Source organism: Centropristis striata, chromosome 9, assembly GCF_030273125.1.
Source record: "Centropristis striata isolate RG_2023a ecotype Rhode Island chromosome 9, C.striata_1.0, whole genome shotgun sequence".
Taxonomy (NCBI): domain Eukaryota; kingdom Metazoa; phylum Chordata; class Actinopteri; order Perciformes; family Serranidae; genus Centropristis; species Centropristis striata.
The window spans coordinates 25,682,770-25,699,065 of record NC_081525.1 but is presented as its reverse complement, the minus strand read 5'-3'; the positions used below and the strand labels follow the sequence as shown (position 1 = coordinate 25,699,065).

At 39.2% G+C, this 16,296-nt stretch overlaps 1 protein-coding gene across 1 annotated transcript in view; it reads right to left on the bottom strand.

The window, feature by feature from the left end:
- Nucleotides 1-15,244, bottom strand: part of rabgap1l (RAB GTPase activating protein 1-like) — a 190,718-nt gene extending 175,474 nt beyond the window's left edge. The window contains exons 1-7 of the mRNA XM_059340861.1: nt 15,137-15,244; nt 8,489-8,703; nt 7,926-8,073; nt 5,175-5,379; nt 3,854-4,028; nt 2,037-2,194; nt 1,311-1,421 (exon numbers count right to left, since the gene is read on the bottom strand). Of these exons, the coding sequence (XP_059196844.1) occupies nt 1,311-1,421; nt 2,037-2,194; nt 3,854-4,028; nt 5,175-5,379; nt 7,926-8,073; nt 8,489-8,626 (935 nt within the window). The 5' untranslated portion in view covers nt 8,627-8,703; nt 15,137-15,244. The remainder of the gene's footprint in view (nt 1-1,310; nt 1,422-2,036; nt 2,195-3,853; nt 4,029-5,174; nt 5,380-7,925; nt 8,074-8,488; nt 8,704-15,136) is intronic.
- Nucleotides 15,245-16,296: the final 1,052 nt, after the last annotated feature.

Sequence of the window (16,296 nt, the reverse complement as noted above, 5' to 3'; positions counted from 1 at the left end):
AGATTCTTCAGAGATTTCAAACTATGCCCTTTAAGCTCAAAATGTGGTAACAGTATAACAGTCGTGCTCGGGGCCTACAGCTATTGCTGTATGGGACCAGTGCTCGGTGCGATTGCCCCGAGGCCCTAAATATTAATAAAATAAAGCGTAGTCACCTCAGAAAGCATCAGTTCTGAACACAATAGGGTTTTCCATAGAGTCTAAAAATAGGACAGGTGTCTGTCTCCCTCTGATAGCCACAGGAGGTGAGGGAATGAAGAAGAAAAGATGCGGCTGACAACAATGACCTATTTCTTTGGTGCTGCCGTGCTGCTGGAGCATGTAAATACATAAAAATGAGAGACTGCAGGAAATCTAAAGTGATTTAAGTACACCAGTATTCCTCTGTTGGGGCATTTGTTTTTTATTATGCTCTATTTGGGTGGCTTGACTCATTTTACTAGTTTTGTTGTTCTTATTGCTTTTCCTCTGCAATATTCTGAGTGCGTGCAGTGTCCTTGTGAAAACAAGCCAGTCTGGTGCTTTAATCTGGAAAGTCACTGTATAATTTACCATAATGAGGTTTATAGCAAGGCTATAGATTTAGTATTCTTTGCAAATACGCTGCATGTTTAAAGCAGTGTTTTGCAGCTCTCCATCATCGCCTCCTTAAGTTTAGCTCATTTGTCCTGTTGAGACAGGTGCCATACAAACTCTGGATGTTACAGCACCAAGATAGTTGAAAAGGCAAGTCTCTTTTCAAAGTATAATCATATACATAAAACAAGAGCCCCCCAAAAGCAAAGGGTTAGTGTAAGGTATGATAGAGATGTAGACATTTGATGGCCAGCAATTCCTAACTTTGTGTAAGATTAACTGGGGTAAATCTATAATATACTATACACTAAATGTCGCACTAGAGCACCAACTTCTCGGACAAATGTGCATGTTGATCACACATGCACTTGAAAAAACTGGAGTCCACAAACCAATGGTGATGTCACAGTGACTATGTCCACTACAATCTATGGTACTGTTTATGTAACCATGTTGTGGAGTTAATAAACTACTCATTCAGAGTACAATTTGGGTGTGCCAGTGTGAGAATGTTGCCACAGACACCAGACAACACAACTCCAGTCATTTGGCAAGGGCATAAAAGTAACAGACGTTGATTTATATATGTAAAAGTCACACACTCTAGCTGGATGTCATATATAGAAACTTTAAAAATGGGTGAGCAATAAGACACAGACCCCAACCCAAACAATGACAAGCGGAAAGTAACTTAGAACTTGTTATGCTTCATCTCTTATTACAGTGATCCTCACCTCTCGATGCCCAGCTCCTTGTTGCACAGTTGCTGAACTGAAACCACGACCTTCTTGTGAACACTCTGTCGCAGCTTGAAGTAGAATTTATCTCTGTCTTTAGGCACTGGGCTGTGGACAGCAAGAACAGAGGGACTATTGATTTTGTGTATTGCTGTGCTATGGTGTTCTATTTTAAAGTGTATTTTAAATTAACCTTGTTTTACGTTATTATTCTCTCTGTCTTAATGCCAGTTTCTTTGTTAGATCTCCTTTACCTTATAATAATAACTAACCCAGTTAAAGATAAAATATGAGATTTCCCCAGGTATTCTGAGTACAATATTTTTTACGGCTGTGCTTCACAATATTTTTTACGGCTGTGCTTCAGAATAGCTATCGGACCATTTTATTTCAGAGACCAGAAAATGAAAATCCATCATTAAAAATACTCAATATATGATGGCCTGTGAAAATGGAAAAATGTTCCTACTGTGCCGATAAGCTTTATGCTCTTTACGGATGAACAGTCAGATAAAATAGTTCTGCGGCAACAATTGTTTTTTTTTTCCAAGTATCAACATATATGTGAGACCAACTGGCCAGAGCTGATATACACAGAATGTGCTTATGTATGTGTATATATCACATGTAAGGAAAATGGGTTAATGACACCACATGATCAAACTGAAATGTAGCCCCATTATTCTTTTCCATAAAAGGGTGTTTCATTCTCATGCAGTTTACCTGAAGTTTCCCTTGCCATCATCCTCTTTGATCTCCAGTGAGACAGTGAAGGTGTAGAGGTCGCCATCAGGTGGATTGGACAGCGACGTCTCCCTGATGTCTGACGGCCGCGAAGAACGGCGAAAGGCCGTGGAGAAACTGTACAGGATACGACTGACCTGGATGGAGATGGGGAAAAAACAGAGGCTTTATATGCAGAAAGACAAGGATGTAGAAAAGATTAAAATCTAAATGGAGCAGATTCTCACTAAAAAGCAAGCTCATAATATAAAATAATGATGTTGAGGATGGAAATGAGTAATTGTATCCAACAAGACTAGAACAGAACGACATTATTGAGAAAATACAATAGAAGACAACAGTGCCCTCAGCTGGTATATCAGTGACAGTACTTATAAGACTGTAGCAAATCTTTACCATTTTTACATCAGCATAACTGTCTGTTCTATAAGGAGGAAGTGGGTATTATGCAGTGTATAATAAGTATAATTACAAAAGTACTTTACTTAAGTACAATTTTGAGGTACTTCTACTTTACTTGAGTATTTCTTTTTTATGTAACTTTATACTTCTACATTTTTGAGGCAAAAAATGTACTTCTTACTCCACTGCATGCATTAAAAATATTAATCCAATAATATATTCAGAATATAAATCACAATCTGAGTGGGTCCATTCTGCAAAACGAGTACTTTAACTTTTTGATACTTTAAGTACATTTTGATGCCGATACTTCTGAACTTTTACTGAAGTAAGTAAGTAATCTGAATACTTTTTCCACCACTGGTATTATGTTTGTCAGAATCCAGAACCAGCAGTCAGCTTCACAATACTGACACTTGAGATTGAATTCACTAAAGACAAGTGCACACTTATTATAAAGGTGCGTTTATTGCTGTTAGTGGGTGTTTGATCTTGTACACTTTACTTTCCTGGTACATCACGATGGCTTTAAATTATATCTGCAGCAACATCACATGTAGCATTATTAAAAGGAAACCAGAGGCAGATGATATGCTGTCCCTGTGGAATGCAAAAAGATTGATTAGCCATTCCAAAGCTTACTCTCACAAAAATGTATGTTATCTTAATATAATCTATTTTTAGTAGAACTGTACAATACAAAGTCCAGTGTTTCCCCCTACATTCATCGGCACACCGCCACTGCTGAATTCCGTGCGCCGCTGCTGAAACACATGATCATTAATATTAATGCGCCACTCATGATTTCTTTTTTTTTTTTTAAGATTAGTTTTTTGGCATTTTTACTGCTTTATTGGATAGAGACAGATAGAAAGGGGGAGACAGAGGGGAAGACATGCAGTAAAGAGACCTCAGGCCAGATTTGAACCCGGGTCCGCTGCAGCAAGCACACGGCTTTCATGGTAAGCGCTCTACCAGTGTGAGCCACCGGGACGCCCCAAACCACTCATGATTTCTACTCGCACTGTGTGAGCACAACAACACAAGAAGTTATTTTCGACTTGTTTTGAGTCGCTTTATTAGCGACTTTTCAGACCCCCTAGCAACTATTTTTCAAAAAAGCGACTAGCGACAAATCTAGGTACTTTTTCTGGTGTTACTGGAGACTTTCGGAGGCTAGTTCTTACTCTTAACGAGCCGTGGGGGCAGGCGGCTCATTAAGAGGAGTAAGAACGAGTCGAAGTGGCACAGTCCTCCCGCAGCTGTCTCTCCCAGCTGCAGGCACAGAGCCGGATATCTCTAAAGATCAAGTCACCTCCACAAAATCCACACAGCCGAATGAAAACCACATTGAGCTGCAGCTTGTAATGTGGAATATTATGCATTTAACTTACAGCCTCTTTGATGTGGCAGGAGAAAACGTGAATCTGGAAGTCCTCAGAGCTCCGGTAACTCTCAGTGAAGGAGAAGCAGTCACTTTCCACCGAACCTTCTTTTCCACGAGCACAGAACAACACCTTGTAGATGGGAAATGAGGCAATCTCTGTACCCGAGGCCTGATCCACAATCCTGGGGAGAGTTGTTTTTATTTAACGTGTGTAAACAATGCTTTGGTCTAGAATTTGTTTTACAATTGCCTAAGACTACCCAATCCATTTATTTTTATTTTATTTTATTTTTCCAATAATCAGTTTTAAAACTTAGTTGCAACTTTGATCAATTTCAAAATTACTTTATCTGTATAGATATGTACCCTGAGATCCCAGAGAAAATAAAACCAAAACTTTAAACATACAACAAATTGGTCACTTTTGGGCTCAACATCAGTCTACTTTAATAAATGGCATTAAAATGTATTAAGAACAGACAAGAAAGGAAGTGAGGAGTATCCTGGCAGGAACCCTAACCCTAACCCATCCTCTCGAGCCAGTTTGAGCTCCAGAAGGAGCTACAGAGTCCCTGGTATCTGAAAATGTATTTACTATAAGAAGTCTAATATCTCAAGTGTCATCAATATTTAAGTTATACTTTGACAGGTTTTTATTGATTAATATAACCTTGTCTATGTGTTTGATTTACAAATTGCTTTTCATGTTGTTGTTTTTCTTGTTGTGTTTGTTGTATTCCATTCAATTTTCAACCAAACCCCCATTCAATGTAGAGGTAAGGCATCCATGTCTCTGTTTTCTTGCATAGCAGAAATATTACATATTTTCTGAACGGTCCAAAAAAAAAAAAAAGCCATGTCTCATTTCCTCTTTGCTGTATCTGAACATTTCAAGTTCCCTTTTCATTTTATGACTCAGGATGTGGAAACGTTTCTCTCAACTAATGTAATACCCACTTTAACTGTAACTTCACTTCTTCTGCTGGTGAACAGACTTGGCTACATTTAACAGGCACATAATTCATGATAATCTGTTCCCTTTTGACCTTTGAGGCTGTATAAATACACACAGGAAGCTGTGGTGTGTGGCCGGGCAAAGTTCTGCTTTGCCAAATCAGGTCAGGCTCAGATACATGTACACCTATTTTAACATACCTCTAACATGGTTATCATTAGTTCCTGTGGCAGCCGCTGTGATTATATGATCTATGTCCATCAGTTTCACAAAAAGTCCATCAATCACACAAACTCCCTGCAATTTCTTTTTTACTGTCCATCGATAGTTTAAATCATCATAGCAGAATCACAATCATAGTGGTGTGGCTGACCTGACGGAGCCGTCTGGTCCACAGGGGACGTGCAGGGTGATGGGGATGGGGATGGCGCTTTCGGCACGCAGGGTGGCCATGGCCCTCTGTGCCTCTGCCTCGTTGCGAGGAGCTTTGACCCAGGTGCAGCCGAGGTAGGACAGCTTGTTGAACTGGACACTGTCCTCTTCAAGCACTGTGGGGCTGGGTAGCGCAGGACATGTTTCTGTGGACAGACAGAACGGGTGTGATGTTGTTAATCTGAGTTGAAACACATCCTTAGGGGTTTTCTGCCTGCATTCTAGGCTAAACTGATGTCTGCTTCTCTACTGTATTGTGAAAATCTAACCAAATTTTAAGATGATAAAACAATTATTATCAGCGTTCAACAACAACATCTCCCGTGAGTGTGGTAAGGTGGTTTTCACATCCTCTGGTCTAACAGCTTCACAACACTCAGCATTTAGTAGCAGAGAGATACAGACGAGATAAAACCACAAAAACACAACTAAGAAGTAAAGATAAGCACAAGGTGAGAGAGAGCTACACAGGAAGTTTGGGGGTCTTCTTCTCTGAAGTGAACTTTGACCTGGTACTTTTACACTTACCCGCAAACAGGAAGCAGAACAATGAGAGCAGCTGCTGGACTTCCACTGCTGACTGGCTATTATTCTACGCTAACCATTTCCTTTTAGTTCATTCAGCGGTAGTAAAGCAAAAAACACTGGCACCACTGTGAAAGATTACATAACTGCAAGTAAATAAATAAAGATATTTAGTTCCAATGTAAAACACCCTGTCTTGAATTTAAAAAATGTCTTTTGTCTTTTTTTACATTTGCATGAACAAAGTTTGTCTACACAGGAAGAGTTGATGAGGACTGACATACCTATGGAATATATGAAATTAACTCTCCTGGTTAAACAGTATGTTCAAAATAATGACATACAATGAAATACCATGAAAAACACCTTTACACACCTTGATTTTTTGCAGTTTGTTGTGCTACAAACTTCAGTCTTGACAACATTGCTAAATCCACAGTGGGTCTTGAGTGCAAGAGAAAGCCATGTGCTTCCTTCCTATCTGATACATGGTTTCATTTAACCTGAAACTGAAAGTGTGAGCTTCACTGGGAGGCTTTATCCAAAAATACATACAGAAGTGGTTTTCATTGTGTAGCGTTTGAAAAGCTGAAGCTGCTGATCTCTTAATGCAAATGGTTAAGTTTAAGGTTGATTTCACATTTTACCTTTTTGGTTAAACGAACTCTGGTCTCTGGTATCTTTTCAGGAAGCAATCTGAATAAGTCCATGCATATACAATATTTATGCAAATCCTTTAGTAACCGTGGAAACATGAATATTTTCTCCGATCAATAGGTCAAAAGCTGTTAAAACTGCTGTGCTTGTAACTCTGTGTACCTTGAAGTCCATTAAAAAGTGCGTGAAAGCATTCCCGCAGTAATAAGCCCTGAATCATCATGGCACACGGCGCCTCCTTTTCATTCTGTCTCTACCTGCGAGTCATTATTCACAACATAACAACACTAACAATGCTCATAATCTGTTGATCATCTGTGAGCTCTTTGTGACACCAAGGAACACAAATGCACACATGTGTCAAAGTGCTGCACAAACTTCTGTTTTTGGTCCGGATGATGCAGGATGACGATCCCAAAAAACTATTCAGTCAATGAGTTAACTTTCAGTCTGTAAAACCTCATGTAAGTGTATGTCAGTGCGAACTGGAACCAGAGCAGAATTACAATGGAATAATGTACTTTTATTGTTTTTTCCCCTCGGTCCAAGCATGTTGAACAGAACTACACGTGCGAAAAAAGCACCTAAATTACTCTTTTAATTGGCACATTAGACGTTTGGAGGGCAAAATCCAGTTCAAATCCAGTAGCAACAGTGAACAGGGATGGACAAACAAAAGCATAAAGATTCTCAAAATGACAAATATTTTGTAACACAGTACAAAATTTCTAAAAATAGAACCTGAAAAGGAATTGGAACCTGTAACTTGTGATCCTGGGAGTGTTAATGCCTTGCACATGCCGCTGAAAAAAACAGCGCAGTATTTTGTTGACCCATGTTACTGTTGTTCTTGTGCTGATGTTTGTTGAGCTGTCAGGGCCAACCTGTCCTTGCTGATATACAGAACAGTCAAGCCAATGTCAGACAGTTCAGATACCAGCCTTGCAAATCTGATAATGCAAAACTATAAACTATCATTTGGTATGTCTATGGCATGCACACAGCTCAGTTTTAAACATTTTCCATTCAAGAATGCTTGTAGGAAGAAAAGGCAGATACTTCTCTGAAACACATATCCCATAATAACCTAAGGTTAAAATTGAGTGTAGAAAAATAATAACCAAAAGGCATGAGCCATTTAGTTTTGATTCCATTTGTCATGATTTATTGTCCCACATGTTAATTGAAAGATCCAAGCTCACTATAATATGATAGTTAACATACACATAGTGTCACAGTGACACTGGTAGGTTCTGATTCAATTTACTCAAATTAGCAGAAGAATTCAGGACATTTTCAACTGCAGTGTGTACGGTGGTGAAGACAGTAAGACTCACAATTCAATCAGCTGCATTTTGACAGTAATATCTTGCTGAGAAAGTAAGGAGCATTTATGCACTAACAACTATCTATTTCAGTTTTGATGAATGTCTGATGAATGAAGAACAGCTGACTGGCAGACTGTAACTGCCTGCAAGTAGACACACTAACTATAACAAAAAAAACATACCTGTAGGTCGGGGCTCCAGGAATCGGCTCTCTGGGTCCTTGTGCTTCTCCATCTTTTCCACATTGCTCTTCTCCACCTTCACCTCATCGTCATCATCCAACACCTCTTCCATAGCTTTCTCCAGCTGCTCACTCCCATTCATAGACATCTGAGGAAAAGAGAAAAAAAATGGAAAGTTGAAAGAGAAACAAGAAGAGATAAAACAGGGTGAGGATAAGGACACATAAAGACGTTGTAGATGTAGAAAGAGTGGAGCTTCATGGACTGAGTCAAGTCAGCACTTTGGCAAAAGCTCGTTGATCACCACATGCTTCCTTGGGTTGTAATTAAACCACAATGTTGCATGAAATCTGGGAACAAACACATCATTGGATGATCTCACGACCAGCCACTCCAGCTCTGTTGAGCCAGAGACACATGGTTGAGTTAACAAGAAAAGAAGACTTTGCAAATGCAAATCTGATCAGCAGCCATCAAGTGGCTTCATGTCTGTGCTACATGGGAATGAATGTTACATGTTGCACCATTCACACCATGTGTAAAAGTCCGTGTGCGGTTCTGACCTTGAGTCTTGGTTTGCCCTCAGAGCCTTGCGGTGACCCTGTAGCACTCGACTGTACCAGAACAAACTCCTCACTGGTGACGGTGGCCACGGACTCGGTGGAGCTGCTAACTTTTCCAAGTGAGGAGCGGTCATCCATGGCTGGCTGGTTTACTCAGGGTTGGCTGGGGAGACCAGGGTTGAAGCTCTCCCCTTCCCTCTCCAGTCCGCCCAGCTCTGGAGAAGAATAAACAAGAAGCATTAGATTATACAGGATGTTTTTTTCTGGTGGTTTTATTTTTAGCCACCATACTGGGAAAAACTGCTTGTGACACATTTGTACAACAGATGAAGAGGCAGAAGAAAAAACCTTATTTGTGTTACTGTGTATATTGTGTTACTTAATTATGGACTTACAAGTCATTAAGGCTTGGGCAGTATCTAATTTTCATACCCTCCCCAGGGTATACGGTATATAACAGCATTTGTGTTTATAAAAAATAAAAAATAAATAATACCTGAGCTGTTGGTGATAGAAGTCATTGAAGCATGTATGACATTGTCTAGCCTACAAAACTGTGTGCCTGTCTAATATGCAACTAGCCTACTAAGACAATTTTGCTGGGTTTAAATACCCGCAGAATAACGAAATAGATATGAAAAAAGCAACCTTGGGGACCTGATGACACGTGTTGCCTATTCTAAGGCTAATAAACAGCTTTTGTTGTTTGAAGAAGTCATCTAAAGATAAAGTAATACATGGCGATATTTCTTTAGAGTACAAATGACTGCACACAGCTTGGTCCATGTTGGCTGGCTCACATTTATCATCAGAAATAAAACTTAAATACTCAGTTACACTGGTTTTTTTTCCTTATACGATGTCATCTCCACTACTAGCAGTTGCCATCTTTCTCAGCTCAGCTGGCTTTTCCACCAGTAGGGACGGAGCTCTGGTGACGGTGTGCACTTCAATACATCTCTAAATACAGCATCTCAGAGAGGAGCATCTGTGTTGTTGCCGGTATTAAAATCATACCTTCTAGATTTCTAAATACCCTGGTGTACAGTAATACCTTGATACTGGCCAAGCCTAAGAGAGTGCTTTATACACAAAGTAGGCTCTTATGTCTCGGCCCTATTAAACTAATAAACAGGCTTTATTAGGTCACACTTAAAGTACTGTGTGCACTGTAGTCACTGTGCTGTGCAATGCCAAACCACAACACACCCATTCAGTACCTAGATACAGCCGGGACATGCCAGGCACTGGCCAAACAACTCCCTGCTTTTGTAGGCCACATTTTTAGGTTGTGAGACCGAGCCAGAGTCTTTCTAAGCCCCTTGTCATCTTTGAGGCAATGATACCAGCCTAGAATTGAGCACAATTTGTAAACCTAACCACAAATCTGCTGGTCTGCAATTCCTAAAATTGTTTTCAGTGCCTAGAGCGTGATTAGTGTCTTCCTCTAACTCTGGTATTAGCAGTTGCCTGTCACAGCGTTTACAGGCCGAAGCTGGCAGTAAAATTTCTGTACGATGGTTCAAATATCAACATCCATATCAAGTGTTTGATGCTGAACTTTATGAGCATTAAATATGTGTGGTGACACCAGCACTTGGTTGCAAGTAGCAACCACTATACAGTTTAACTGAAATTGTGACTAAGCATATATAAAAAGGCATATTTTATCTACAGCCCAAATGTCCTTGTTGGATTATAATCTGTTGGTGTTTTGTGATTTAGCTGAATTTTTCTTTTTCTCTGATCAGTTTACTGATAATTAAGATAGCAATTTTACTAGCTGTCTGAAGGTAATGTGTACTACAACGGTTTTGGACTCCACCTGTATGAATGTAAGCACCAAAAGACAAGTACTGACAAAGTCTGTCTACACATCTGTATCTGCTCATTGCCTCTACGTGTTACATCCTGCTGGCTCAGGAGCTGGACCACACCACAAACAAACATGACTTCATGCAAAGCTGGCTGCAACCTGACTGTTAACAAGCAAGTAAGCATAGATAAATAAAACAGACATATAATTAATAATGTTTCTGCAACAGTATTGTTTTGTTAAAGACAGAGAATGTCTATATTAGAGACAATTAAGTTAAGCCTGGTGGACCTATTGCTTCCAGCTTTCACAAACAATATTTATCTCATGCTAAACACACTTACAAATGCACTACAACCAGAGAGTAGCTGACTTAATGGGAAATTATTTCATCAATCAATTAATCATAATCTTTTATGCAAAATGGTCCAAAAAAAATTATTTGTGCTTTTTGAGGATCTGCTGATTTTCTGTGATTCAGCTCACAGTAAACTGACAAAAGTCAAACAAAACAAGAGATCTGAATATTAAATTAGGATTAAGAAAATGTGAAGGGCATTTCTTCTATTTCCTGACATTTTATAAACCAAACGATTAATCGATTAATATTTGAGTTAAGCAGCATTTAAGATTATGCCGTTGAGTATGTACACACACACACACAAACACAAGCAAACACACAGTCGAGAACAAAAGCATGAAGGGGGCATTCATTCATACATAGAGACATGATTACAGGCATACAAAAAGACATTCATACACACTTAACCCTGGCAAATTAGACACGAATGTGCACGCCCGCATAGACATGAATGGGAAGTGCAACAGGGTCATGTGCTCCAATCACACTTTTTCAATTACACAGGGCAGAGAGAGGCAATAAAGCCAACACTCCCACTGATTCACTTATGGAATAAGCTGCTATGAGAAGAAACATTATGTCATTAAAAGCATGCATTGGCTCTCTTGGATCACATGTCTCTTCTTTTAAAGTCAGGCTGTATCTAAAGCATGCGGTAAACACACTCCAACCATACTAACCAGCCTATTAATCATAATTACTTCATGTTGACTGTGCAAGTAGAGAACAACCCATAATATCCCTCTCACACACACAAACATTGGTTCAGAAAGGCATTGTCAAACACCATATTTTGTAAAAAAAAAAAAAATATATATATATATATATATACCAGCAAAGTAAAATTAGAAAACAACCAACAGACTACAAGAAATGCTTTTGAATTGCAAAGTCAAAGCTCATCAAATACATGACTGATTTATCTATTACAGACTCATTTTAATGGCATCCATCAGTTGTCAGGTGGTCATTTCAATCCTGATTACACCGTTTCTATCTTCTCTCTCATTTTGCTGCTCTTGTATAGCTGGACAGTTGCTTCTTCTTTGGCTGTAACTCAAACAGTAAACACAGTGGCAAGTCTGCACCCAGTCATTACCAGGCTGCTCCTCCAGTACAGCCCCAGTTGGCATTCTTGCCACCCAACCACGAGCTTTATGGAAACTGTGAGAGTGGCCAGTGGTGAAGACAGTTTGAACAACACCCACAGGCACTGGGCAAACCAGACAGATTATGTCTGTGAAGAAAACTATGACACTTCACTAGAGCGCTTACCACTAAGGCTGAGTCCTTGCTGCGGCAGAGCTGGGTTCACTTTCAATAAAAGCATAAAAATGCCCAAAAAATAATCTTAAAAAAGTAGAGTCTGTGATTATAAGTAAATACACTTGTCAAATTCAGTGTATATCTATACTAGCTATCTCATCTGTGTGTGTACATGAAAAAATGTGTCCATAAACAGTTCTAAAAGTGGATCAGACTGACCCACGCTTCCTTTCATGCTGATGCACAGGTGTGTTAAAATAAAGGCAGAGGGAACAAGAGAGACGGTAAATCTGGCACGTTAATGTTCAAAACAAGCTCTGACATAAGGAGAACTTGTTTGGTTGTTGAGTTCAAATAATACAAATCTTTCTCCAGAATCACTGACTCCACCTTGAAGCTGGTGATAGCCAATGCATTTGGCTTGCAGCCTCTGTTGGTTGTAGATGATGATGGCTATATGTTGGGCCTGTGCCTCAATCTAACTCCATCTGCTTTACGACTCCACTGACCTTCCGGTGAAGAACAAAGCTTAAGACTGCCCGACCTGCTGACAGCATCTTTTCTGAATGATAAAAAGAGCCTAAGCACACTGAACAGACCTGTCATTGCACAACGGCAAACCTGTTTAATGGGTATCAAACATAATAACATTGTTTGGGTTGGGCTGATTTGACCAACATTTTAAGACAGGGTAACTTGACAAGTATCATTTCTGTGCAGTCTTTGGTCACATTTTATCCCTGTCTCCCATGCACAAAGTATCTCTAATCACTAGTAATCTGTTACAATGGATCAGTAACTCCATACTAGGATTAGGTCGTGAGATTCATCAGGGTTTGGAGTTGATATAAATGTTGCTGGAAACCTTTCTGTTCAAAAGAATCCATCCCACATCTTGTTACACGTAACCTCAGTCCTCAGTCCTAACATGAGAACAACACAGAGCCAGGTGACTCTGCACACAAACAGCTCAGCCTCCTCTGTAGCTGGCACTGAAACCTGCTCCGAGGCTCTTTGGTGAACACAAGAGAGTGTCTGCTTTCTGGTGACACCTAACACCTGTCATTGAATCACTTCCCGTTAGGTCTGATGCTAAAGAGTTATTTTCATAGTCAAATACATTGTCTAATGGTCTGTTTATGATAGTCTGACTACAGTTGCAAATGAAGTATACTGTTATGACAACCTGTATTAAAGACTGTACGACAGAGAAACAACACAACACGACATACAAGACTTTTAATAGACTACACAATTTCGAAAATCTGATGTATCAATGTGAAATGCAAGCTAATTAATTATTGAAATGCTGGTTAGTTTCTGGCTGGTTGTGTAATGGCACTTCCTATAAAAGTATATTCTTCATGACAAATAAGCTCCTCTCCATCAAGACACAAAACAAAAGGCCACTTTGGTTTAGTGCCAATCCTAAAACCAGGCATACATCCAACTAGTACTTGACCTATTTATTTGTTCACAATCTACCGTTAGTCAAGAACCTCCAAAACAGGGCTGATAATCAGTCTGAATTTTATCAAACCTGCAATATGGACGATAGCAATATCCAAATCGCAGAAGTTACAAGTTACATCTGTTGACGGCAAAATGTGTGTCAAAATAAGAACAATGATCATTCCCTCCAATATTGTGAATCCTAAACAATATCTGTCAAAATAATCCCAATTAGATACTTTTAACAAACAGTGCCTCAAAACTTTAAGGTCATGATTTGTCCAGTCCAGTAGTCCAAAACCAAAAGTATAACCCACATTTAAAACACAGAAAATAGGATATCTTTATATTCAAGTTTCTGAAAACAGCTGGTATTTTTTCTTGTAAAATGAAAAATAATATACTATAAACTAAATATATATACTAAATATTTACAATTAATCCTTGACTGTTGTCACTCTACACGAGCAACTTTAATTTTGAAATATTGCAGATATCAACCAGTGCAGCTTTAGCATTTCAACACTAATTGAACCACAGTTAGAAAATATTCTACTAATCCCTATGAAGAATGTGGGACTTCAAATCACAACCATATAGCCCTATGCTGTGGAGCTTAATTTAGTGCAACAATATTTAAATCTTTGCTTGGAGTAACTCTTGCCTAATGGGGCTGAATTAAGTTCAAACAGACTTTTTCTTATGTCTTTCAAGGTCAGAAACACAGTGAATTTTTTGTTAATATCAGCCAGTCGTGCTTCAGTTATTGCTTGTTGAGTCTCAACGTTCTCAAGTCTCTGCTTCAACTGAAAAGCAATGATGTCACACAAACACAGATCCTTGAGCTGATCCAAAGAAAAAATCCTGTGACACCATGACAGCAACTGAAGTGATGTTACTGAGGTATGTGTACATTTTCTACAACACACCTCTAGATTAAATAAAACTTAATTTGGTAAAATATTTCACAGAAGAGCTAAATTTTATGAGCCCTTTCTGAATCAATACACTAATGCTGTGTAAATGGTTCAGTATCACCTGATGACATCATTACTCTAGATGTTTCTCGTTTATCAGTGTTTGTAAACAATGACCAAACTCAATGGAATGATTTCCAATGCTGTGGTAGGAGAGATTTTATCCAAATTGCTGCAGTAAAGTGTTGCTGGTGTGGTGTCTGCAGGCCTGGATGGAGCCAATCACAGTCTCTCTCATCATCAGCAGCTGGTCAGCTTTGTCTGGCAGCTTATCTATTTCAACACGGACATTTAGAGGGCTAAATGAAATTGGCAGAGGACTTGTAACGTGGACAGACTCCTCACACAGCAGCTAGCTACTACAAACAACACAGAGACATAGACAGGCAAGGCAAAATTAGCTAGCGGCACGCTAACTTATCCGTGCAGTCAGCACAACCTTTACACAATAACATAATGACAGTAGGTTTGTCACACGCTGACCTGTAGACAAGGAGCAAGCTGTCAGGACAGGTGAATGCAGGCTAAACAGGAAATACCTATGTGTGTCAGGCTAGACCTGCGAGCTAAAGCTAAGTGTGGCTAACGCTAACCAGCTCGAAGTCCAAAACAGTTGGAGCACTATCTGGAGGGGCGACCTCACTCAGCAACACCCCGCCTGGCTCCGGAGGAACATGGCGTGGAAATAAAGAAGGCAAGCAGCCTTTCTCTAATTACTACATGCATACAGGACGCGGAAAACAACACAGTTATTAACAAAAGGGCTGTCAACTTACTTGTTTAGAGCGGAGAGGAGTTGCTCGCTAGCTGTCAGAAGAGTTGCAGCAAAGATCGTATATGTTTAAGAAGATGAACCACTCGGGAGTTTACTGACACGCCTTCCGGTTTGGAATGTTAGCGGAATTTTACGCATGCGCTGTACACATTGTCTGGTTCACACACCTTTTGCAATCACATGATAACAATATTTTATTAGAGATTTTTTATCTTTTGCCACTTTTAAATGTATGGAAATCCAATTTCTGCCAATAGAAAGAAAAACGAAACTTGTAATGAAAAAACATCACAAGATAGAAAAGGGGGGGGGGCAGTAGAAAAACTCTCAGTCATTACAATGAGAAACATTCTCAAAATAATGACTATAGTGAGCAAGAACTCAATAGTGAGCAATTTTCTCTAAACAATGTCTTAAGTAATTGCATTCACTCACATTATCTGCCCTGTTTTTTTAATTAACTAAATTGATTTAGGTGGATTATTGGTTTCACCACCACATCAAGAAGGTTGTAGGTACGAATCTGTCTTGCAGCTCTTCTGTGTGGAGTTTGCATTATTCTTCCCGTGTCAGTGTGGGTTTTCACAGGGTCCTCCAGCTTCGGCACACAGTCTTAAGACATGCAGCTTAGGTTTAATTGGTCACTCTAAATTGCCCATAGATGTGAATGACAGTGTGAACTGTTGTCTGTCTCTATTTGTCTGCCCTGTGGTAGTCTGTCCAGAGTGTACCCTGTCTCTCACCCAATGTCAACTTGGATTGGCTCCAGCCTAAAAGATTGCTTGATTCTTTAAAAAAATAATAATTACTTGAGGGCACAATTCAGAGATAATTATCTAATTAATTGAGAAAAACAAGCAAATATTTTTTCTCAAGTAAACGCATTAGGCTTCTGTACAAAATAATAAGTTTGTATCTCAAAATAGTGAGAAACTTTCTCAAAAGATATAAGTTAAGTATTCTGAGAAGGTTTTTTATCCATTATCCTATACTCACTGACAAAGTTTCTTATTATAAGACTTACAGAATCTTTTTTTCCCCCCATCACACTAGCGGAAATCGGCTTCCTTACATAAGCACACAAACATTTATTTATTGATATATATTTTATATATATATTGAAATATTTCCCATCAGGTAGAGTCATATCAGCGTCTCTGC